Here is a 25,311-nt window from a genome sequence, read left to right on the forward strand (position 1 = left end):
CTCCTTTCCCAAGAGCTATTACTATTACTACGTTTCATGCAGCCACCCTTATTAACAATTTAAAAAAAGCGGGTAACTGGGGGAAAAAGGAAGAAAAGGAAATAAAAGCAGAAGCTCTCCTACCTCATGTGGGGGCAATGGCTCCAATGTAGGAATGATCTCACTCTCTTCACCTGTTTCTTTATCGTCATCGCCAAATAGGCTCTTTATTGCCTTCTGTTGGGCTAAGGTGCTGGAGTCTGAAGGAGGATCCACTTGCATTTCTGACTCTTCTCCATCATCCTTCAGTTCTCCTTCTTCTAAAATAACTCCTGTGTCCACTTTAGAGACCCGCATGTCTAGGACACCATCTATCCAGGCCAATTCAGCGTCTTTTGCTTTACAAAACTGAAGGGAGCTGACCAATGAATCTTTTAGCCTGACCTAAAAATGTCCACAGTACACTGGAGTGAAAAATGAGTCGGGAAATAAAGGCAAGCCAAGCACAACGACGTAGCATAACAAGCCAACTGTGAATTGTATCGCATAAAATTGAGAGTTTATAAACAGCTTGAAATTTGTGACAGGGTTCTTTTAAGGCTGTTCGGCAGTTTGTTTTGATAAGCAGTGGTGAACGCTAACATTTTCCCATCCTTTTTAGTTGAGCTAACACCCACACCCACAGTGCCATTTCCTTGCCAAGAAATATCATCTGGATTTGTGTCAGAGCAGTACTGGGACAGATTGCAAAAGGTTTTTGGTTAGCTCTCTTTGTACTCTCTGCTTCCCTGCCCCCTGCCCCCAAAATCCACAGACACAAGCACTCACTTATACCAAACCTAAAGTCAATGATTTAAAAAAAACTACCCGAGGAACCTCATTCTCCTCCCCAGTAAAAACCAAGGCAAATGGCTTCAGAACTTCATCTGACCCTATACGGCCCCCACTCCTCCCCTTCTACATCACTCAGGCAATAGGTTAACTTCAATTTACCTGATAGATGTGAGTTTCACTAGTGGCATCTACTGTCTCATGCAGTTTTGGCATATACACTTTTATATCCTTCCCTCCAAAAGCCCGGCAACACTCTGCAAGGTCTTGACTAGCCTCGGGAGGCCCATGAACGATGATCAACTGTCGCGGCTTCATCTGATTAATGATCTTTTTAATGGAGTCGCCATCAGAACGTCCTTCATAGTCTATGTAGGTAACCCTGGCCCTGTTAATACACATATTAGGGATGTTTATTTCCCCCTAATATCGATTTTTCCTTGACTTGTATTATGTTTAAGTAGGTTCCTAGGAATTACAGATACATGAGCAAAACATTCATAATTGAACACAGCAATGATTTTGTTTATGGAAAATGGCAAAAAATATCAAGGCTCAGATCTGAGTTCAGCATATACACTATAAATTAAATAAAGCACACAAGCACGAAAGAACATATTTGATGTGCAAAAGTTATTAAATTTTCAAAATTTCAAAGTCATGGTTCAGGTTTTTTCACTCGAACATATTTATAGGACCAAAGACATTAAAAAAAGTAAAAAAAATAACAATATGCATTTTGCACATGTATGTAGGAGCAGCATGGCCTAGTGGAAAGAGCATAGGCTTGGGAATCAGAGGACCTGGGTTCTAATCTTGGCTTTGTTACGTGCCTGCTGTGTGACCTTTGGCAAGTCACTTAACTTCTCTGTGCTTCAGTTACCTCATCTGTAACATGAGGATTCAATACCTTTTCTTCTTTCTATTTAGATTGTGAACCCTCTGTGGGACAGGGACTGTGTCTGACCTGATTACCTTTTACCTTCCCCACAGCTTAGAACAGTGCCTGATAGGTAGGAAGTGCTTAACAAATACCACCATTACGATTTCACAGATCTTAGGTGCATTACATATACTAAACAGCATGAGTACACTGTTTTACTAAGTTGGACCTTAGGCAGTACAAAGAATCAATCCTCTTTCATAAAGTGAGCAATTTAACTCAGCGAATGCCTCATTTTAAGTACCTACTGTTAGCATGCCACGCCGTGAAAATAAACGAGTCTGTGGAATCATACACCACTCCCACTTTTGAGCCTGTCAGATCTCCCTGACTGACTGTAGATGGTAAGCTTTGTGGGCAAGATCACGTCTACCAATTTGGTTGCACTATACTTTGCCGAGTGCTTAGTACTGTGCTCTGCAGACAGTTAAGTGTTCAAATAATCAATGACTGACTGATGAGCAGCATACCTGACTTTCCTACTCTTCTCTATCCCCCATCCCACTGACGAGTCTAGTAGCTCCAAGGCTGCTTCCAGAATTCAGCCAGGCCAGGGATGGCGGGGGCACTCTCAGGCAGTCAGTCAACAGTTCTTACTGAGTGCTACTGTGTTCAGAGCGCTGTAGTAAGAGCTTGGGAGAGTACAATAAAACAGACAAATTCCGTGCCCACAACGGGCTTGCAGTCTACAAAGGGGTACACACATTAATGTAAATAAATTAAAGACGTGCACCTAAGTGCTGTGGGGCTGGGAAGTGGGGGTGAGAAAAGGGAGCAAGTCAGGGAGAGTTGAAGAAAAAGAAAAGAGGGCTAAGTCAGAGAAGGCCTCTCGGAGGAGATGTGCCTTCAATAAGGCTTTGAAGGAAGGGAGAGTCATTGTCGGTCAGAGGCAGGATGTGGGCGAGGGGCAGGCGGTGAGATAGAGGAGATCAAGGTACAGTAAAAAGGCTAGCATTAGAGGAGTGAAGAATGCGGAAAGGTTGTAGTAGGAGAGTAGCGAGGTGAGGTAGGAGGGGGAAAGGTGATTGAGTGCTTCAAAACCACTGGACCTAAAGCACTTCCAATTGTGCAGTCCTCCAGGAAAATTGGGAGGCAGTCCCACGTCATTTCTGCCTCGATTGCCTGAGTCAAACCGGCTTCAACAGGCCTACTGGACTAAATTGCCACTGTTTCCAAAACCTCTATTGCTAGCTAGCTTGAGTCAGGTTATATTAGCATTTTTGGAGAAGCAGGTGGAAACTTCATATCTTTCATCTTGCCAATGATTTTCTTGGCGTAGGCACATACACACTGGTTTGATCAAAGTAAATTACTTTTTGAAAGGGCATCACTCCTTCTGGGTTAACACTAACAAGGAAATGACTGCTTGAAGGGCAAAAGTGAATTTGAATTTACCCAACTGTTTAGTGCAGTGCTTAACAAACACGGCTGTTACTCTTATAATTATAATTGTTGTCACGTGGGAAACATGGGAATGGAAGCAAATCTTGGAGAATATGATTCATTATATATAAGGATCTTTCTCACACCTCTGCCTAGGCACTGACAGCCAGGATTTTAATCATTCCCAATACAGTTTCTTTGGCCTTCAGAATGCAACTATAGAATGAGGTGAAATAGAAGAAATAATTAATCAGTAATGCTAAAGAACTTACAGATTTTCAGCACCGTGAAGTTTCACTTTGAATTAATATCACTCAATGCAGATTTCATATCTCAAATGCTGAGTTTTCCCCTCACATATCTTGGTCAAAATACAACCTAGGCACTTACTTTATTTCTAAAGACTCTGTTGTAGAAATACATTTAGTAGGAACATCAGATAAATCCTGATCCATAGGTTCATCTCCATTTGTCAGGCCAGATTCCAGTTTGCTCTTTTCTTCTTCTGCTGCTTGAAGTTCAGGAACTAGGAAATCCTCAGGCCTACGTAATAAATTCAGTTGTTACTACTATTAATATCCATTACATATTAAATTACTACCTTGTAATCGGCAAGTATCTAGACACCTGCTTTCTCTTAAAATTCAACCCGCTTTAAGTTTCTTATAAATAAATGTGATATGACTGCTGATATAACAGTAATAGTTTTACTTAAAATTTTCATGTTTTCTGAGAGAGTTTAGCAAAGGCAGAGCCGCAGGACAGACTTAACAGGGGGACAAAAATGAGTTAATGACCCTAAATTTCAAGAGTCAGCTTAACTTTCGCTGAATTCGATGCTAATAGTTTTTGATACTACTCCTTTTTGTCAAAATTCAGCCTATTGGAACAATCAACGTAGTATTTGCTATAAAATGGTCCTTGTATGGGCCTCCTGATTGGCTTGGGAATTGATCTTGCTAGCAACCACTGACCAAAGGCACGATAACTGTGATTTGTCTTTTTCTCTGTAGTCAGACAGTGTGAACTCTGAGGTTGCCCTGAGAGGCAGCAGACAAGGCTGAAACTGGGAAAGTCCAAAACGCCACCTGTCAATTAGGCGGAATATCAACAACAGGGAATAAAGTGGTGAGCTGGAAGGCAGGTCTAGTGGTAACCACCTTTGGAAAACGTTAATCCTACCTGCCCAGCTCCATCTCCGTTTATGCCAAGGTTTACCTCGTGAACACTTGGGCAACATCCAGAATTTCTCCTTTAATTTCACGTCATTTCAAAATATATGCCGACCCTGTTCGGATATGGTCCCTGAGTACCATCACTACAGGGATAGAAGGACTTTCAAGAAATTCCCCTAGGTGGACTATTGGCAAAACCAGGCTAAATACAAACAGGGATTTACTCTATTTATAAAGATTTCCACAGCTTCCCTTATCATCATCATCAGTGGTATTCATTGAGTATTTCCTGTGTGCCGAGCACTGTACTAGGAGACTATTGGACACTGCCCTGTCTTCTACTTCACTAAATTCCTTTAGCCTTTTCTTCAACCTCAATATTCTGATCATCTTGATGGATTTCCTCCAAACACTTTCCAATTTTTTCTTTACAAGTTGTAGAATTCAGAAACGCAAAAGTATTACGTAAATGCAAAAAGGAAGTTCAACTGATCAATCATGATTTTTTCAAATCTTCAAAAATATACGTTAATGAAAAAAAGCTTGACTTGGCTCACGTACTTAATGATCTCTCCATATTCATCCCACTTAATTCTTTCTTCTGGGGCCGGGAACATAGGGTAAGACTTCTTAGCCTGTTTAAAGAAACTGCCTTTCCGGCTACCTTCGCCTTTCATCATCAGGTCATGCTTAGTTTTATGTGCGGATGGCTGGTCTATATCCTCTTCAACATCACTCTCATCACTTGAATCTATATCTGCTCTAAGAGAGCAAAGAAAAGTACATGTGAGATTTTAACGCCCTAATGAGGCTCATAATTTTGACTTTTAAATTCCAATTAATGTAGTACGCTGTTATTTATGAAATTGATGTGCGTAGAATGATTTTTTAGAAAAATGAACAGGGAAGCAGAGTGAAATATAGAACAGAGGGGGGAGAGGCTGGAGGCCAGCAAGGAGGTCGATGCAGTAGTCAAGGTAGGATATGACAAAATGGGGAAGAGCATTACCCATTCCTCAATAACATTCTATAAAAATTTTGTAATAACATTCATTTTATTCATTCATTCATTGAATCATATTTATTGAGCACTTTCTGTGTGCAGAGCACTGTACTAAGTGCTTGGGAGAGTACAATACAACAATAAACAGACACATTACCTGCCCACAGCACCCTTACAGTCTAGAGGGGCAAGGAAGAATGCACCACACCCAAAGAATCTTGAATTCAGACCAGAAGCAAAGCCCTCTTCAGAACTGATTTTAACCCCCGGAAAGAAGATTCTTTTTCCAGGCTCCCTACATGATCTTTCAAGTAAGTATCTTTTAAACCTTTAAGATACTTACTCTTTTGACTGTTCTAACTTTTTGGCAGCTTCCTTCTTCAATTTTTCCTTTTCTACATATTCTTCAAGTTCTTTGCCTTCAAGTTTCACACGTTTCCGCAACTAAGAGAGAAAACAGAGGAAAAAGAAATTTTAAATTTCCATTTTTAAAGAACACCAACTAGTTAATTCTCCTATAATGCCCTGTTCCTATAAAGAACCTACAAGAGAACTTGCATTACTAATCAATCGATCGTATTCACTGAGTGTTTACTGTGTGCAGAGCACTGTACTAAGCACTTGGGAGAGTACAATAAAACAGAGTTGGTAGACACATTCCCTGCCCACAATGAGCTTAAGGTCTAGAGGGGGTGACAGACAGTAATATACACAAATACATTGTGGATATGTTCGTAAGTGCTATGGGAACGAGGGAGGGGTGAATAAAGGGTATAAATCCAAGGGCAAGGGGGATGTAGAAGGCAGTGAGAGAAGAAGAAATTAGGGCTTATCAGGGAAGGCCTCTTGGAGGAGATGTGCTTTTAATAAGGTTTTGAAGGTGGGGAGAGTGATCGTCTGTTGGATATAAAGAGCAAAGGCCTTCCTGGCCAGAGGCAGTGCATAGTTGAGAGGTCAGAGGTGAGGCAGACAAGGCAGAGGTACAGTGAGCAGGTTGGCAGTAGAGGAGTGAAGAGTGCAGGCTGGGGAGTAGTAGGAGAGCACTGATGCATGGGAGGAGAGGGCAAGGTGTTTGAGCAATTTAAAGCCGATGGCAAGGGGTGTCTTTTGGATGTGGAGGTGGATGGGCAACCACTGGAGGTTCTTGAGGAGTAGGGAAACACACACTGAATGTTTTTGAAGAAAAATGACCCGGGCAGTAGAGTGAAATGTGGACTGGAGTGGGGAGACACAGGAGGCAGGGAGGTCAGCAAGGAGGCTGATAAAGTAATCAAAGTGGGATAGGATAACTGCTTGGATTAACATGGTTTGGATGGAGAGGAAAGGGCAGATTTTGGTGATTCATTCATATTTACTGAGTGCTTACTGTGTGCAAAGCAATGAACTGAGAACTTGGGAGAGTAAAATACAACAAAGGACACATTCCTGCCTACAAGGAGCTCACTGTCTAGAGGTGTTGTGAAGGATCCGGTGATAGATTGTGTATGTGGGTTGAATGAGAGCGATGAGTCAAAGATGACGGCCAAGGTTACAGGCTTGTGAGATAAGGAGCACGGAGTACTGTCTGTAGTGACGGGAAAGTCACAGGGAGAACAGGATTTGGATGGGAAGGTAAGGAGTTCTGTTCTGGGCATGTTAAATTTGAGGTGTCGGAGGGTTTCTTAGGGCTAACCATCAAGAAAACGAATTTTATCTTAGAAGCGGTCACTCAAATTATTTAAAACCCCACTGTGCATTTTTGTTACAAACTGCAAATCCCGCCAATCCCCATCACAACGAAAATGGGTTTTTCAGGTCTTCTTCTGGCACAACTGCTAGCATCTAAAACGTGTTTCAAAATACTTAAAAATGTTACCTCTATTTCCGTGATTTTTTCAGAAGGGTTATCAATCAGGAAACGCGCTAATGTCCCAGGGGTGGTTCTATAAGTCAAGATGATGGAGTTTTTAGAGTCCTGGCACCATTGAATAAAGAGATCTCTCGAAAACCCACATTCCAAGTCAGGCTGACTGGCGAGAACAACTTTGGGGCTAGGCACTCGAGCCAAATCAGACAGACCATGACATAGAGAGAGGTGGCGGAATTGAAATGGATTATTTCTTTTGTCTTCAAAACACCTCATCAATTTGTCACTCATCCATTCCACCTAGCAGAAAAAAAATATAAAAAAAAGTAGGTCAGAAACTATATGATTTAAGGAGCCGCGGGGAAAGGAAGTGGCACACTTATCGGGAAACATACTGCTTAAAGTCTCTGTCTTGCCACACTATCAGCCGAGCTGAATTTGGAGGCGGTAGGCTGGGCAGTGGATTAAGGCAGCCGGTTTTACAGAGTTGCCCTTTCTGGTCTGAACTCCCAGAGCCTTGGCGAGTTCACACCTTGAGGGATCGCCTTGGGTCGTCCATATTCTAACCCCAACCCTGATTACAGCTTTCATAGCTGAATGTATCAAGTCTTGGTATTAAGTTTCAAATAACTGCATTGTCCACCATTTGTTATTCTAAATGGTCTCCCTCCCTCAGGAATGAAGGTATCAAAACCCATTTTTCACATTCAAACCGAGGGGAAAAGAATTAGACTAGGAGTGACCTCAAAAGTGAGGGCGAACCAAGCTAATAAGAGCATCAATCAATGCCACTTATTGAGCGTTTACTGTGTGCAGAGCACTCTACTAAGTGCCCGGGAGAGTACAAAACAGAGTTGATAGACCCATTCCCGGCCCACCGTCAAACTGAAATGAAATTCCAAACGTGGTACAGTTTGGAATTGCTCGGAACAAGATAAAAACATTTTGGGACATGCTAATCTAAGTCTAATCAACGGTAAGAAAATAAACACACAAAAAATTGCTGTCAATTCCCTATGGTTCATATGCACCCTTAAAACAAACCTGGGATTTAGAGAACTCCACTACATTGTAACTGACGTTATTCAGGAGTGCTAATGAGTAAACGCCTAATCCTGCATCTTTAGTTCTCCAAATCTGATCAAGAAGTTGAGCAAGTTCCAAAACTCTGCCTGCTGTGTCCACTGCTATTAACACATTCCCATCACCTCGTAGGGTTTCCAAGACATTTGCTAAAAGACACAACAAAAAATGTTTAGAGAGTGGGCGTGAACACTGGGATTCACAGTGAGAGAGAGAGAATTCAATCCTCTACCCCAGTGAACTGTATTCATAGCTACTGGGTCAAATCAGAAACTACGGGCTCATTTCAAAAGGAGAGATTTGGCTGGGATAGCAAACCTAGAAGCAGCTTGGCTTAGTGGAAGGAGCCCGGGTTTGGGAGTCAGAGGTCGTGGGTTCTAATCCCAGCTCCGCCACTTGTCGGCTGTGTGACTTTGGGCAAGTCACTTCACTTCTCTGGGCCTCTGTTACCTCATCTGTAAAATGGGGATGAAGCCTGTGAGCCCTACGTGGGACACCCTGATTACCCTGTATTTATCCCAGGGTTTAGAATAATAATAATAATAATAATAATAAAACAGTGCTTTGCACATAGTAAGCACTTAAATGCGATTATTATTATTATTACTGATAATAATAATAATAAAAACCACATCTTGGTTTCTGGTGTCAAGTGTATACTAGAAAGCGTGCATGTGAACTGGTTTTTCTTGAAGAAAGTTGATTTTTAGACTAATTAGTGAAGAAAAATACATAAATCAATTTTTTCTTTCAGTCAGTCAATCTGCAAGAGTGAGTGTTAACTGGAAACGGCATACGAGGACAAACACTTTATAGCACCATCCTTTTCTGCTATGTCTTTAAATAGGACATGGTAAAACACATACTCAGAAGCTGTTCATCTCTTTGCTTTCTTCTAGGCTGCACATAAGTAGCATTAAAGGAATCTGTGATAAGCAGTGACGGTCTGTTTAGCATTTCCAGGGAACATCCATTTAAGTGACTGCAATTTAAAAAATATATATTTAGTAGTTTGACTGAAGGGACCCTACAGGAAAAAACAACTAACAAAACAAAAAACTGGCACTGCAGACCCAGTTAAATTTAATTTCTCATTAATTGAAACAATTTTTTTAGGACTACCCAGTAGATATAGACTTATGCCAAAAAGAAAACAGTATCCCAAACAGCATATGCCAAAAAAAAGTGTTAAAAGAATCTCTAAGAATGCGGTAATGAGTATTGCAAGAATGTTGTCGAATGACTAAAATGCCACAAGTCCTCCGTGCTGAAAAGATTAGCTGGTTAAACTTTCATTTTCTCAACCCGAGCTTCCTCCTGTTTAAGCCTTAACTTCATCGTGTCCCTATGTGGAAGAAACAAGGTTTCAGACCCACTAAACCCATCATCACGAAATAAAGTTTCCTTTCTGCGGAGACAATAGACACTTAATGTTTTAGCATTAATCAGGACTCAGAAATCTGAGAAAAGAATTGTAATACCTCCGCTCATATAATTTCCTTTTAACTCCACCATCACAAACCTGGCTGTTTGAAACACAACATTGGGATTTCCAATACCCATTGCTATACGTACATTTCCCTCTTGTGGTTAAAGTCAACAGCATAAACGATTTCTTCTTCACCATCTTTGACAATTTTCCATATGGTCCCACCTATCATGTGACCAGCGGGCAGAGGTGTGATCGACAAACCATGTCCTTTGCCTATATGTAAAGACAAGACATTAACTTTCAGATCGTGTACGAATATGAATCAGGATTTTGAGGAGGCAGAACAAAGTCTTTCGAAGTTCCACCCATTCATTCAGCCAGCTGTAATGATAGGCAAATCTGCAATTCAATTATCAGTCCCGCTATAAATCGAACACTGTAAACCCTGATGATCTTGACCCATCAGTGTTGAAATTTTCCAAAAAACACCACAGGCAAAAACTCTTTGCGTATGCTACCTCACCCCAGGATGCTTAAGCTGTTCTCCCCGGCTTCAACAACTCGAGCACATGATTCAGGCAAGATCATCATCATCATCAATCGTATTTATTGAGCGCTTACTGTGTGCAGAGCACTGTACTAAGCGCTTGGGAAGTACAAATTGGCAACATATAGAGACATGGCGGTGAAACCAAGGACAGCGGCAACAGCCAAGGATGATGGCTGGAAACTAGAGCTGGACTAGGTCTAAGCACTAAGAACTAAGCACCTCTGAAGTTGCTTAGATATTTGACTGACTTATTTTTCTCCAATGAGGCAGACTGAATTTCCTAGCACCAGGATTCCGGGGCAGCACTTTGAAACCAATATTTGGCTATCGATACTGGACTCGGTATAGTACTGATTTTACCAATACTCATTTGGAAATATTCTGCCTTCATTTAGGGAAAAGCTCAAAGTTCACTATCAACCGAAGAGTGCATCAACTTTGCAGTTCTCATTATGCGATGGTTAGTTCCCTGATGAACTCTCCTAAATTACTTTCAAGTAGTCCTGAAGACGCTAAGGACTCCAAATCCAATCAGGCCTCTGGCAATTTTGGGTGGTGTGTTTTTACCTTTCAAATTCACAATCTGCGAGAATTTCAGCTGCTGAATTTTATCAAAAGCTGCGTCCACATCATCCAATGTAAAGAGTGTGAAATCTTCTGTATTGTGTCGAGACTAAAGAGCGACAAGCACATACAAAATGGTCATACATACACGAAGGATCTCACTGATTTAAAGGAATAGAAAACATCACCTGGTTACCTGATAAAGATCATACATGAACATCTGCCCCATTTTATAGACAGGAATGGTTGCGTATATTGCACAGTTCAGACCCAACTTTCCAACTGCATAAGGGAGGGCCCCAAGATGGAGAGGATCTGGGTGAGAGAGTAGCACTGCGTCGACCTGATGAACATGCCTGGGAAACACATTCAAAATGAAAACAGATACCTATTAAGAGCTACACATTCTGTATTGTATTTTATTTCCATTTCTTCATTAGTGGGAACAAGAACCTAGACAGTACAGCAGGAAGAGGAGAGAAGAATCAATTCCCCTGTCCCTCCAAATAGCACTGCCTTTTGATTGATGGCAGGAAGGCACCTCGAAAGAACATAAAAATTTCCCTTGAGATTGAAGTTCCCTATGCAGCCTCCTTAATCAGAACTTGAAGGCTGGGTGAAATGCCCCCAAAGTAAGTGGCAGAAGCAGAAAAGACCAGCCTGGAGGAAAAGGCCAGCTCTGCTTTTCCAAGGAGCCCATCATCCCTTTTATCTACAAGCAGCCGCAGACATAATCAAACTGGGATTTTGCGGGCCTGCTCTCCACCCCAGCTGTCAATAGCTCATGTACGTTTTGGGGGCAAATGGTCGATAAGACGTTTTTACATAGTTGCCTCGGACTGTCCAATTGGAAGAATAACATCTGGAGGACTACGCTGAGATACAAAAGCTACAACTGAAGCAATTTTTTACTTTCTTGACTAATTACAGCATTTATTGTCTACTGTGTGCTAAATACAAGATTCTGAGATGGGACAGATGCTGCACTACTCAGGTCTCATAATCTAGTTTATCCCCTTCTTCGCTCACCTTGGCTGTTCCATTCTGAGCCATTTACTAGTATTCAAAAAAAAAAGTTGGCAGGATCAGAGAAAGGTGAACAAATTTTTGTTCCTTGTTAAATAGTTCTAGTATAGATTTTGAGGGAAAGAATGTTGAGAGGTGTGGCTAACACCTCTCTAGGATATCATCTAGGGACAATAATAATGATGGCATTTATTAAACGCTTACTATGTGCAAAGCACTGTTCTAAGCAGTGGATTTGACTTATTCATCCGATCCGTAGCCTCCTCCCCCACCTATTACTAAGGAAAATTTAGGAGTCGGTGGCTAGAGCTGTAAAATTGACATACTACATAGTGCTTGGTGTATATGAAAAAATAATCTGAAGAGCAGGGCAGGATGTTTCTGAGATGGGAGGGAGGCCCTCAGTTCTGAATTACTCTGCCCCTAAATGTGATTAAGCCCACATCTTCTAGTGTTCCTATGTTTTCAGTGGATTTGGCCTCACTTGTTTTGAGAGGCACTTGTCTACTCCGAGTTCCATTGTCACTGTAAACAGAATTTACTTCAATGGGCACACTGGATGAAAAGGCTCCTCAACTATATGTGCTATGAAATTAATCCTTACAGACCTTCAGTATCTCTTCCTTCTGATCGTGGAGAGTTTATGCTTTATAAAAGTAATCACAATGCATCAAATAGCAAATATTTATCATGAACACACAAATGGGGTCATTTAGCACTTACTTTTTAAGGGAATCTATGATATCCATGGAAAAGTGCTCATCCCAGCCACAGTCCAATAAAAATCGAAACTCATCTACTTGTAGCAGGTAGCACAGAGCAGACTCCTCCTGCACTCCGGAAAGCGTTGTTAGCTTGATGATAGACGTCATTTTTCTGCCCAGGGTCAGCAATCAGAATAACTAACAGAAATGAAAACAGTATTACGAATGAAAGTAAATTCACAAACACACAAGATACTCATAAAGGTGGTAAACACATCCAAATTAATGTACCCTACCACCTTTTGCATTTTAATAATTCCAACTTTCTTGAGGCTTCCTCCAATTATTCATTTTTAAACAGATATTACCTATTCATTTCAATTACTTCAAGGACCTACTGAGAGCTCACCTCCTCCAGGAGGCCTTCCCAGACTGAGCCCCCTCCTTCCTCTCCCCCTCGTTCCCCTCTCCATCCTCCCCATCTTACCTCCTTCCCTTCCCCAGCACCTGTATATATGTTTGTACATATTTATTACTCTATTTATTTTACTTGTACATATCTATTCTATTTATTTTATTTTGTTAATATGTTTGGTTTGGTCCTCTGTCTCCCCCTTCTAGACTGTGAGCCCAATGTTGGGTAGGGACTGTCTCTATATGTTGCCAACTTGTACTTCCCAAGCGCTTATAGTACAGTGCTCTGCACACAGTAAGCGCTCAATACGACTGATTGATTGAATTACTCCTAAATGAATTCAAAGGAACACACACCTCTTTGCTGACTTCAGCACTTGAAAAAGGCACTTGAAGAACCACTCTCATAGCAGCCCAATCTAAAAAAGAAAATTAAAACAAACTTGATAAACTCCCCCAGACGACGTTAATAGTGTCCAGGATACAGGTCACCACAAAACCTAACCGGGGATTTCTTGCCACGTCTAGCTGCAGTAGGACAGTGATGGCCCCAGAAACTCAATTCCCTGGGGAAAGCCAAAGGGAAAATTACCTCTATGAAATTATCCATTTGCAAGGCCCCAAAAGCTCTGTGGGTAGTGTGGGCACCTGTAGCTACTTCACTCCGACCACTGGGTACTGGATGGGGACTAGAAGTGGGGCTAAAATATTGGCTGATCATGGTCCCCCTGTCCTGGCCCCGAAAGCAAGTAGGGTTTCTCATTGCTGCTGGGCTCCACTGTCAGGCCTGAGACTTCTTTCCCCTCCAGCCTACCTGGGCAGCACTCTCTAGAAGTCACTGCTGTAGTTCGGCAGAACTTGCTTGGGCAGGTCTGCAGACAGTCTCTTGCTCATAAGGGACCAGCTTGCGTCTTCTAGACTGCGTCGGGCGGAGAATGCGTCGGATATCATACTCTCCCAAGTGTTTAGTACAGTGCACTGCACACAGTAAGTGCTCAATAAATGAGCACTCCCCCCTCCATCCCCCCCGCCTTGCCTCCTTCCCTTCCTCACAGCACCTGTATATATGTATATATGTTTGTACGTATTTATTACTCTATTTATTTATTTATTTTACTTGTACATATCTATTCTATTTATTTTATTTTGTTAATATGCTTTGATTTGTTCTCTGTCTCCCCCTTCTAGACTGTGAGCCCACTGTTGGGTAGGGACTGTCTCTATGTGTTGCCACATTGTCTCTATGTGTTGCCAATTTGTGTTGCCAATTTGCCACCTCCTCCAGGAGGCCTTCCCAGACTGAGCCCCTTCCTTCCTCTCCCCCTCGTCCCCCTCTCCATCCCCCCATCTTACCTCCTTCCCTTCCCCACAGCACCTGTATATATGTATATATGTTTGTATATATTTTTTACTCTATTTATTTATTTATTTTATTTGTACATATCTATTCTATTTATTTTATTTTGTTGGTATGTTTGGTTCTGTTCTCTGTCTCCCCCTTTTAGACTGTGAGCCCACTGTTGGGTAGGGACTGTCTCTATGTGTTGCCAATTTGTACTTCCCAAGCGCTTAGTACAGTGCTCTGCACATAGTAAGCGCTCAATAAATACGATTGATGATGATGATGTTGGGTAGGGACCGTTTCTATATGTTGCCAACTTGTACTTCCCAAGCGCTTAGTACAGTGTTCTGCACACAGTAAGTGCTCGATAAATACAATTGATTGATTGATTGAACTTCCCAAGCGCTTAGTACAGTGCTCTGCACACAGTAAGCGCTCAATAAATACGATTGATGATGATGATGTTGGGTAGGGACCGTCTCTATATGTTGCCAACTTGTACTTCCCAAGCGCTTAGTACAGTGCTCTGCACACAGTAAGTGCTCGATAAATACAATTGATTGATTGAACTTCCCAAGCGCTTAGTACAGTGCTCTGCACACAGTAAGCACTCAATAAATACGATTGATTGATTGATTGATTGATTGACTGGCCAGTGTGGTCAGAACTGGGGCAGTCATCCTCTGCTATCATTACGACAGCATTACACAGCCAATCATCATCAATTGTATTTATTGAGCGCTTACTATGTGCAGAGCACTGTACTAAGCGCTTGGGAAGTACAAATTGGCAACATATAGAGAGAGTCCCATCCTGCCTCTGGCCTGGAACGCCCTCCCACCTCAAATCTGACAATTACTCTCCCCCGCTTCAGAGCCTTATTGAAGGCTCATCTCCTCCAAGAGGCCTTCCCTGACTTCACCCCCCTTTCCTTTTCTCCTGTTCCCTTCTGCGTTGCCCTCACTTGCTCCTTTTGTTCTTCCCCTCTCCCAGCCCCACAGCACTTATGTACATATCTATAATTAATTTATTTATATTAATGTCTGTCTCCCCCAGCTCTAGACTGTAAGCTCATTGTGGGCAGGGAATGTGTCTGTTTATTGTTGTATTGTACTTTGCCAAGTGCTCTGTACAGTGCTCTGCACAGAGTAAGCACTCGATAAATACGACTGAAGTTGTCTTGTTAATATCATCAAGCGCTTAGTACAGTGCTCTGCACACAGTAAGTGCTCAATAAATACAATTGAATGTACAAGCATTACAGCTGAATGAATGAATGCAACTGAATGAATGAATGATGAATGAATGATGAATGAATGAGAGCAGCAGCAGCACTCACTCAGCAGCAGGCTAATCACGGACTGGGAACTCAGCAGAAGGTACAGCACAGGCCTGGGAGACATTAGGTCCTGAGTTCTAATCCCAGCTCCACCACCTGTCTGCTGTGTGACCTTGGGCAAGTCACTCACTTCTCTGGGCCTCAGTTACCTCATCTGTAAAATGGGGATGAAGACTGTGAGTCCCATGTGGGACAGGGGTTGTGTCCAACCTGATAACCTTGTATCTACCCCAGGGCTTAGAACAGTGCCTGGCACGGAGTGCTTATCAAATACCAGCATTAGTATTATTAATATGGCTCAGCCCGAAGGCTCTGGGGAAAAACGGAGGGCTTTTTTCCCTCCAATTAATCAATCCATTATATTTATTGAGCACTTGTGTGCAGAGAGCAGTGTACTAAGCACAGAGTAGGTAGACACGCTCCCTGCCCACGAGCTTACAGCTCAGTTCCAGAATTTGGCAGAGCCTCTGAGGGCAATGGGGGGCATCTCTCACACCCAACGAGCTCCCGCCCTCACTGTATCCACTGAGTTCTACTTTTATTACCCTATTTATTTATTTATCTTACTTGTACATATCTATTTTATTTATTTTATTATATATAGTGTATATATCTATAGTTTTGTTTAATTTGGAAATGTGTGCTATGAAAATTTATTTTCATAAATACGATTGATGACTTTATTTTGTCAGTATGTTTGGTTTTGTTCTGTCTCCCCCTTCTAGACTGTGAGCCCACTGTTGGGTAGAGACTGTCTCTATATGTTGCCAACTTGTACTTCCCAAGCGCTTAGTACAGTACTCTGCACACAGTAAGCGCTCAATAAATACAATCGATTGATTGATTGATATCTATTCCATTTATTTTATTTTGTTAGTATGTTTGGTTTTGTTCTCTGTCTCCCCCTTCTAGACTGTGAGCCCACTGTTGGGTAGGGACTGTCTCTGTGTGTTGCCGACTTGTACTTCCCAAGCGCTTAGTACAGTGTTCTGTACACAGTCAGCGCTCAACAAATACAATTGATTGATTGACATCTATTCTATTTATTTTATTTTGTTAGCATGTTTGGTTTTGTTCTCTGTCTCCCCCTTCTAGACCGTGAGCCCGCTGTTGGGTAAGGACCGTCTCTATGTGTTGCCGACTTGTACTTCCCAAGCGCTTAGTACAGTGCTCTGCACACAGTAAGCGCTCAATAAATACGATTGATTGATTGATTGATTGTCCTTTCATGTTCATTCTGGGCTTCGGGGTCAGGGCAAGGGCTTCTCTCTTTCCCTGACGGGCAAAGGGGTCTTCAGCCCCCCTTGATACCACGTACTACTGAAGCTCTCCCTCAAGTCTGCCCCTGTGATCAAAATAAGCACAATGTTCCTAACAAGGCATCTTCTTCAAAGAACACTGGGGAGAAATGAGTAATGCTTGTAAATGGCTTGGTGATGTTACTAACCAGCACCTTCAATTGTATTTATTGAGTGCTTACTGTGCGCAAAGCACTGTACTCGGCACCTTCATCAAAGGACACTAGTAAAAAATGAGCATTGCTTGTAAACGGCTTGGTGATCATCAGATGAAAAGGAGTTAAATAGAAGTAATACTGTTACAAGTGCCACCAGCCATATGGCAGTGAATGAGTCTCCAACTGAATCTCCCATACTTAAAGAAGCCCTTTACTTGGGTAAATGAACTGCCTTGATCTCACTAACGAAAAGCTTTCCAGCGATCTACACAAAAAACAAGAGTCTTAAAATTTTTAGTAAATGGTGACTTTCAGACGGTAATTAGGGACTGCAAAGTAGGAGAGATAAAGAAGGAGCAATGGGGTGGGGGAAGGAAGGGGGGCAGAGAGAGGGAGAGACAGAGAGTGAGTATGGACACACAGTCTTTGTAGCGTAGTGGATACAGCATGGTCTGGGAATCAGAAGGACCTGAGGTTTTCTTTTTATGGTATTTGATAAGCGCTTACTATGTGCCGAGCACTGCTCTAAGCACTGGGGTAGACACAAGGTCGTCAAGTTGTCCCATGTAGGGCTCACAGGCTTCATATCCCTGTTTTCCAGATGAGGTAACTGAGGCACAGAGAAGTGAAGTGACTTGCCCAAGGTCACACAGCAGACAAGTAGTCTGAAGCAGCGTGGCTTCAGAGGTCATGGGTTCAAATCCCGGCTCCGCCAATTGTCAGCTGGGTGACTCTGGGCAAGTCACTTAACTTCTCTCGGCCTCAGTTCCCTCATCTGTAAAATGGGGATTAAGACTGTGAGCCCCCCGTGGGACAACCTGATCAACTTGTAACCTCCCCAGCGCTTAGAACAGTGCTTTGCACATAGTAAGCGCTTAAGAAATGCCATTTAAAAAAAAAAAAAAGTAGTGGAGCTGGGATTAAAACCCACATCCTCTGACTCCCAAGCCAATGCTCTTCCATTCATTCAATCGTACTTATTGAGCGCTTACTGTGTGCAGAGCACTGCACTAAGCGCTTGGGAAGTACAAGTCGGCAACATATAGGTGGTCCCTACCCAACAATGGGCTCACAGTCTAGAAGGGGGAGACAGACAACAAAACAAAACATGTAGACAGGTGTCAAAAACCATCAGAATAAATAGAATTATACCTATATGCACATCATTAATACAAAAGAGTTGTAAATATGTGCAAGTAAAATAAATAAATAAATTCCTGGAGGAGGTGTGCTCTCAGTAGGGCTTGCCACTAGACCACACTCCTTCTGAGTTCTGAGTTCTAATCCTGCCTCCGCCACTTCTCTTTCGTGTGATCTTGGACAAGTCCCTTAACTTCTCTGTGCCTGCTACCTCACCTGTAAGATGGGGACTGTGAGCCCCACGTGGGTCATGGTCCGTGTCCAACCTGATTAGCATTAGAGAAGCAGCGTGGCTCAGTGGAAGATGCCCGGGCTTTGGAGTCAGAGGTCACGGGTTCAAGTCCCGACTCTGCCACATGTCTGCTGTGTGGCCTTGGGCAAGTCACTTCTCTATGCCTCAGTTACCTCATCTGGAAAATGGGGATTAAGACTGTGAGCCCCACGTGGGGCGACTTGATCACCCTGTATCCCCCCCCCAGCGCTTAGAACAGTGCCATGCACATAGTAAGCGCTTAACAAATGCTATTATTATTATTATTATTATTATTATTAGCATGTATCTACCCCTGACGGGACACGCTCACGTGGACATGGCAGTCCCATCATGAAACGGTAGAAAAGCAACCAGTGGAGAGCAAAAGGTCTCGTCAAAGAGCAGAGGACAAAAGTTTCTGTCAAGGCAGCATGAGCCATGCTGCCGTGTACCCGGGAAAGCGCGGTGCTTCGCAAACGGCTTAAGAACATTATATTAAGAATATTAAGAAACATTAAGCATTTCGACGACGGTAAAAAAAAAAAAAAGAGGACCAAATTGAGAGGCCAGCCTGGGGCTCGAGAGAGAGGCTAGGGAGACTCCTTCTTGGGAAGGAGGGTTAGGTAACCTCCTGGAGTCCAAGTTAGGTCACTGGTTCTAATGTGTGACCTTGGAAAAGTCACTTCCCAAGCGCTTAGTACAGTGCTCTGCACATAGTAAGCGCTCAATAAATACGATTGATGATGATGATGATGGGCCTCAGTTACCTCATCTGGGAAATGGGGATTAAGACTGTGAGAGCCCCACGAGGGACAGGGCCTGTAACCAACCTGATTAGCAGCGTGGCTCAGTGAACCCGTTGTTAGGTAGGGACCGTCTCTATATGTTGCCAACTTGTACTTCCCAAGCGCTTAGTACAGTGCTCTGCACACAGTAAGCGCTCAATAAATACGACTAAATGAACGAGTGGCAAGAGCCCGGGCTTGGGAGTCAGAGGTCGTGGGTTCTAATCCCGGCTCCGCCACTTGTCGGCTGGGTGACTTTGGGCAAGTCGCTTGAGTTCTCTGAGCCTCAATCAATCAGTCAATCGTATTTATTGAGCGCTTACTGTGTGTAGAGCACTGTACTACTCTCTACTACTCAGTTCCCTCATCTGGAAAATGGGCATTAAGACTGTGAGCTCCACGTGGGACAACCTGCTTACCTTGTATCTACTCCAGTGCTTAGAAAGTGCTCGGCACATAATCAATCAATCAATCAATCAATCAATCGTATTCATTGAGCGCTTACTGTGTGCAGAGCACTGTACTAAGCATTTGGGAAGTCCAAGTTGGCAACTTATAGAGACAGTCCCTACCCAACAGTGGGCTCACAGTCTCAAAGGGGGAGACAGAGAACAAAACCAAACATACTAACAAAATAAAATAAATAGGATATGTACAAGTTAAATAAATAGAGTAATAAATATGTACAAACATATATACATATATACAGGTGCAGTGGGGAAGGGAAGGAGGTAAGATGGGGGGATGGAGAGGGGGGCGAGGCGGAGAGGAAGGAAGGGGCTAGTCAGCGCTTAACAAATAATAACAATAATAATAATGGCATTTGTTAAGCGCTATGTATGAAGCAATGTTCTGAGCGCTGGGGTACATACAAAATAATCAGGTTGTCCCTCGTGGGGCTCACAGTCTTCATCCCCATTTTATAGATGAGGTCACTGAGGCCCAGAGAAGTGAAGGGACTTGCCCAAAGTCACACAGCTGACAAGTGGCCGATCCGGGATTAGAACCCATGACCTCTGACTCCCAAGCCTGGGCTCTTGCCACTGAGCCACGTTATTATCTACCCCAGCGCTTAATACAGAGCCTGGTGTATTTCAATACGATTGATTGAAATACGATTGATTGGTGCACAGTTAAGGGCTTAACAAATACTCTTATCATTATTATTATCTACCCCAGCGCTTAACACAGTGCTTTGGCGCACAGTGAAGCACTTAACAAATACCATTATCGTTATTCTTATCTACCCCAGTGCTTAATACAGTGCCTGGCACGCAGTTAGGTGCTTAACAGAGGCCGTGGGTTCTAATCCCGACTCCGCTACGTCAGCCGTGTGACTTTGGGCAAGTCACTTGAGTTCTCTGAGCCTCAGTTCTCTCATCTGGAAAATGGGGATGAAAACCGTGAGCCCCACGTGGGACAACCTGATCACTTTGTATCCCCCCCAGTGCTTAGGACAGTGGTCGGCACACAGTAAGCGCTTAGTAAACGCCATCATTATTATTCACTCAATCGTATTAACTGAGCGCTTACTGTGTACAGAGCACTGTACTAAGCACTTCAGAAGTACAATCAATCAATTGCATTTATTGAGCGCTTACTGTGTGCAGAGCACTGTACTAAGCGCTTGGGAAGTACAAGTTGGCAACATATAGAAACAGTCCCTACCCAACAGCGGGCTCACAGTCTCTGGACCTCAGTTCCCTCATCTGTCCAATGGGGATGACGTTATAATAATAATAATGATGGTATTTGTTAAGCGCTTACTATGTGCAAAGCACTGTTCTAAACACTGGGAGGATACGAGGTGATCAGGGTGTCCCACGGGTGGCTCACAGTCTTCACCCCCATTTTACAGATGAGGGAACTGAGGCCCAGAGAAGTGAAGTGACTTGTCCAAAGTCACCCAGCTGACAATTGGCAGACCCGGGATTCAAACCCATGACCTCTGACTCCAAAGCTCGGGCTCTTTCCATTCATTCATTCATTCATTCAATGGTATTTATTGAGCGCTTACTGTGTGCAGAGCACTGAACTAAGCGCTTGGGAAGTACAAGTTGGCAACATCTAGAGACGGTCCCTACCCAACAGTGGGCTCACAGTCTAGAAGGGAGAGACAGAGAACAAAACAAAACATATTAACAAAATAAACAGAATATGTACAAGTAAAATAGAGTAATAAATACGTACTGAGTCACGCTGCTTGTATCTACCCCAGCGTTTAGGACATTCATTCAATCGTATTTATTAAGCGCTTACTGTGTGCAGAGCACTGTACTACGCGCTTGGGAAGTACATGCTGGCAACATCTTGAGACGGTCTCTACCCAACAGCGGGCTCACAGTCTAGAAGGGGGAGACAGACAACAAAACAAAACAAATTAATAAAGTAAATAGGATATGTATAAGTAAATTAAATAAATAGAGTAATAAATACGTACTGAGTCACGCTGCTTGTATCTACCCCAGCGCTTAGGACATTCATTCAATCGTATTTACTGAGCTCTTACTGTGTGCAGAGCACTGTACTAAGCGCTTGGGAAGTACAAGTTGGCGACATACAGAGACGGTCCCTAACCAACAGCGGCCTCACAGTCTAGAAGGGGGAGACAGAGAACAAAACAAAACATATTAACAAAATAAAATAAATAGAATATGTACAAGTAAAATGAATAGAGTAATAAATACGTACTGAGTCACGCCGCTTGTATCTACCCCAGTGCTTAGGACATTCATTCAATTGTATTTATTGAGCTAGAGAAGTAGCGTGGCTCAGTGGACAGAGCCCGGGCTTTGGAGTCAGAGGTCACGGGTTCGAATCCTGGATTCTCCACGTGTCTCCTGTGTGACCTTGGGCAAGTCACTTAACTTCTCGGAGCCCCAGTTACCTCATCTGTAAAATGGGGATGATGACTGTGAGCCCCACGCCGGACAACCTGATCACCTTGTATCCCCCCCAGCGCTTAGAACAGTGCTTTGCACATAGCAAGCGCTTAACAAATCCATTATTATTATTATTATTGAGCGCTTACTGTGTGAAGAGCACTGTACTAAGCGCTTGGGAAGTACAATAAATACGACTGAATGAATAAACAAGTCGGCAACATCTACAGCCGGCCCCTACCCAACAGCGGGCTCGCAGTCTAGAAGGGGGAGACAGAGAACAAAACAAGACGCATACACCAAATAAAATAAACAGAATAAACATGTACAAGAAATAGAGTAATAAATATATGCAAACATATATACATATTTGGCACCTAGTAAGTGCTGAATGAATATTTTAGACTGTGAGCCCACTGTTGGGTAGGGACTGTCTCTATATGTTACCAACTTGGACTTCCCAAGCGCTTAGTACAGTGCTCTGCACACAGTAAGCGCTCAATAAATATGATTGACTGAATACCAACATTAACCAATGCCATTCTTATTATGATTATTACTAGAGGCAGCGTGGCTCAGTGGTAAGGAGCCCGGGCTTTGGAGTCAGAGGTCATGGGTTCAAATCCCAGCTCCACCGATTGTCAGCTGGGTGACTTTGGGCGAGTCACTTCTCTGGGCCTCAGTGACCTCATCTGTAAAATGGGGATTAAGACTGTGAGCCCCCCTGTGGGACAACTGATCACCTCGTATCCTCCCCAGCGCTTAGAACAGTGCTTTGCACATAGTAAGCCCTTAATAAATGCCATCATTATTATTATGATTCCCAAGTGCTTAGTACAGTGCTCTGCACACAGTAAGCGCTCAATAAATACAATTGATTGATTGAATACCAACATTAACCAATGTCATTCTTATTATGATTATTACTAGAAGCAGCGTGGCTCAGTGGTAAGAGCCCGGGCTTTGGAGTCAGAGGTCATGGGTTCAAATTCCGGCTCCACCGACTGTCAGCTGGATGACGTTAGGCGAGTCACTTCTCTGGGCCTCAGTGACCTTGTCTGCAAAATGGGGATGAAGACTGTGAGCCCCATTGTGGGACAACTGATCACCTCATATCCTCCCCAGCGCTTGGCACATAGTAAGCGCTTAATAAATGCCATTATTATTATTATTATTATTCCCAAGCGCTTAGTACAGTGCTCTGCACACAGTAAGCGCTCAATAAATACGATTGATTGATTGAATACCAACATTACCCCATACCATTCTTATTATGATTATTACTAGAAGCAGCATGGCTCAGTGGTAAGAGCCCGGGCTTTGGAGTCAAGGTCATGGGTTCAAATCCCGGCTCCACCGACTGTCAGCTGGGTGACTTTAGGCAAGTCACTTCTCTGGGCCTCAGTGACCTCATCTGCAAAATGGGGATGAAGACCGTGAGCCCCACGTGGGACGGCCTGATAATAATAATAACAATGGCATTTGTTAAGCGCTTACTATGTGCAAAGCACTGTTCTAAGCGCTGGCACATAGTAGGCGCTCAAGAAATACGATTGATGATGATGGGGGGGATACATGGTGATCAGGTTGTCCCATGTGGGGCTCACAGTCTTGATCCCCATTTTACAGATGAGGGAACTGAGGCTCCGAGAAGTGACTTGCCCAAGGTCACACAGCAGACACGTGGCGGAGCTGGGATTCGAACCCATGACCTTGTATCCTCCCCGGCGCTTAGAACAGTGCTTGGCACGTAGTAAGCGCTTAACAAATGCCATCATTATTATTATGGTGGTGATGATTACGACGTCCAGGGGTCGGCCCCCAAAGGAGGAGAGGAGGGCGGGCGGTGGGGCTGAGAGGGCCGCCGCCGCCGCCATGACCCACCGTGTCGGGCCGCCCTCACCGCTCCGCCTTCTCCTCAGTCGCTCCCTTCCGCCATCTTCGCGCGAGCCCGGCCGCGTTATAGAATCGCCTCAGCGTCCCGCCGGCCGCCATCTTGGCCCGGCCTGAGGGGGACGGAGGCGGGGAAACCAGGGCGCTACCATCTGACAGGGCCGGCGGGGGGGAACTCGGGCCGTTTAAGGACGGGCTTCTAACCGTCACCGCGTTCTGGGACGACGACAGATAATGGTCTTTGACTTTTCCTAAGCGAGAAGGGCTACAATCGGGAGAGAAGGCGGCTCCTCAGTGAGCGGCCCGCCGACCGCCCTCTTTCATTCATTCATTCATTCATTCAGTCGTATTTATTGAGCGCTTACTGTGTGCAGAGCACTGTACTAAGCGCTTGGGAAGTACAACTTGGCAACATATAGAGATGGTCCCTACCCTACAGCGGGCTAACAGTCTAGAAGGGGGAGACACACAACAAAACAAAGCATATTAACAAAATAAAATAAATAGAATAGTAAAGATGTACAAGTAAAATAAGTAGAGCGATAAATACAAGCAAACATACATACAGGTGCTGTGGGGAGGGGAAGGAGGTAAGGCGGGGGAGAGGAAGGAGGTGTCTCAGTCTGGGAAGGCCACAGTGTGGCCCAGCGGAAAGAGCCCGGGCCTTGGAGTCAGAGGTCAATCAATCAATCAATCGTATTTATTGAGCGCTTACTATGTGCAGAGCACTGTACTAAGCACTTGGGAAGCACAAATTGGCAACATATAGAGACAGTCCCTACCCAACAGTGGGCTCACAGTCTAAAAGGGGGAGACAGAGAACAAAACCAAACATACTAACAAACTGAAATAAATAGAATAGATATGTACAAATAAAATAAATAAATAGAGTAATAAATATGTACAAACATATAGACATATATACAGATGCTGTGGGGAAGGGAAGGAGGTAAGAAGGGGGGGATGGAGAGGGGGACGAGGGGGAGAGGAAGGAAGGGGCTCAGTCTGGGAAGGCCTCCTGGAGGAGGTGAGCTCTCAGCAGGGCCTTGAAGGGAGGAAGAGAGCTAGCTTGGCGGATGTGCAGAGGGAGGGCGGATGGGCAGAGGGAGGGAGGTCGTGTGTTCAAATCCCGGCTCCGCCAGTTGTCATCCGTGTGACCCTGGGCAAGTCACTCCACCTCTCTGGGCCTCAGTTACCTCATCTGTAAAATGGGGATTAAGACTGTGAGCCCCCCGTGGGACAACCTGATCACCCTGCAACCTCCCCAGTGCTCAGAACAGTGCTGTGC

At 43.7% G+C, this 25,311-nt stretch overlaps 1 protein-coding gene across 5 annotated transcripts in view; it reads right to left on the minus strand.

The window, feature by feature from the left end:
• The window catches only part of CPSF2 (cleavage and polyadenylation specific factor 2), a 32,408-nt gene extending 8,274 nt beyond the window's left edge, over positions 1-24,134 (minus strand). Inside the window, exons 1-14 of one of the 5 annotated variants that reach the window (XM_038747652.1) lie at positions 24,015-24,134; positions 13,291-13,352; positions 12,539-12,691; positions 10,986-11,145; positions 10,793-10,898; positions 9,819-9,948; positions 9,110-9,225; positions 8,205-8,392; positions 7,170-7,460; positions 5,658-5,758; positions 4,873-5,073; positions 3,527-3,679; positions 973-1,198; positions 124-423 (exon numbers count right to left, since the gene is read on the minus strand). In XM_038747652.1, coding sequence (XP_038603580.1) covers positions 124-423; positions 973-1,198; positions 3,527-3,679; positions 4,873-5,073; positions 5,658-5,758; positions 7,170-7,460; positions 8,205-8,392; positions 9,110-9,225; positions 9,819-9,948; positions 10,793-10,898; positions 10,986-11,145; positions 12,539-12,687 — 2,121 coding nt within the window. In that variant the 5' untranslated portion in view covers positions 12,688-12,691; positions 13,291-13,352; positions 24,015-24,134. Of the gene's footprint in view, positions 1-123; positions 424-972; positions 1,199-3,526; positions 3,680-4,872; positions 5,074-5,657; positions 5,759-7,169; positions 7,461-8,204; positions 8,393-9,109; positions 9,226-9,818; positions 9,949-10,792; positions 10,899-10,985; positions 11,146-12,538; positions 12,718-13,290; positions 13,353-13,747; positions 13,767-21,688; positions 21,707-24,014 lie in introns of those variants that run through there. The other 4 variants (XM_038747628.1, XM_038747641.1, XM_038747660.1 and 1 more) reach the window with 4 other exon arrangements.
• Positions 24,135-25,311: the final 1,177 nt, after the last annotated feature.

Source organism: Tachyglossus aculeatus, chromosome 1 (assembly GCF_015852505.1).
Source record: "Tachyglossus aculeatus isolate mTacAcu1 chromosome 1, mTacAcu1.pri, whole genome shotgun sequence".
In the NCBI taxonomy this organism is placed as follows: domain Eukaryota; kingdom Metazoa; phylum Chordata; class Mammalia; order Monotremata; family Tachyglossidae; genus Tachyglossus; species Tachyglossus aculeatus.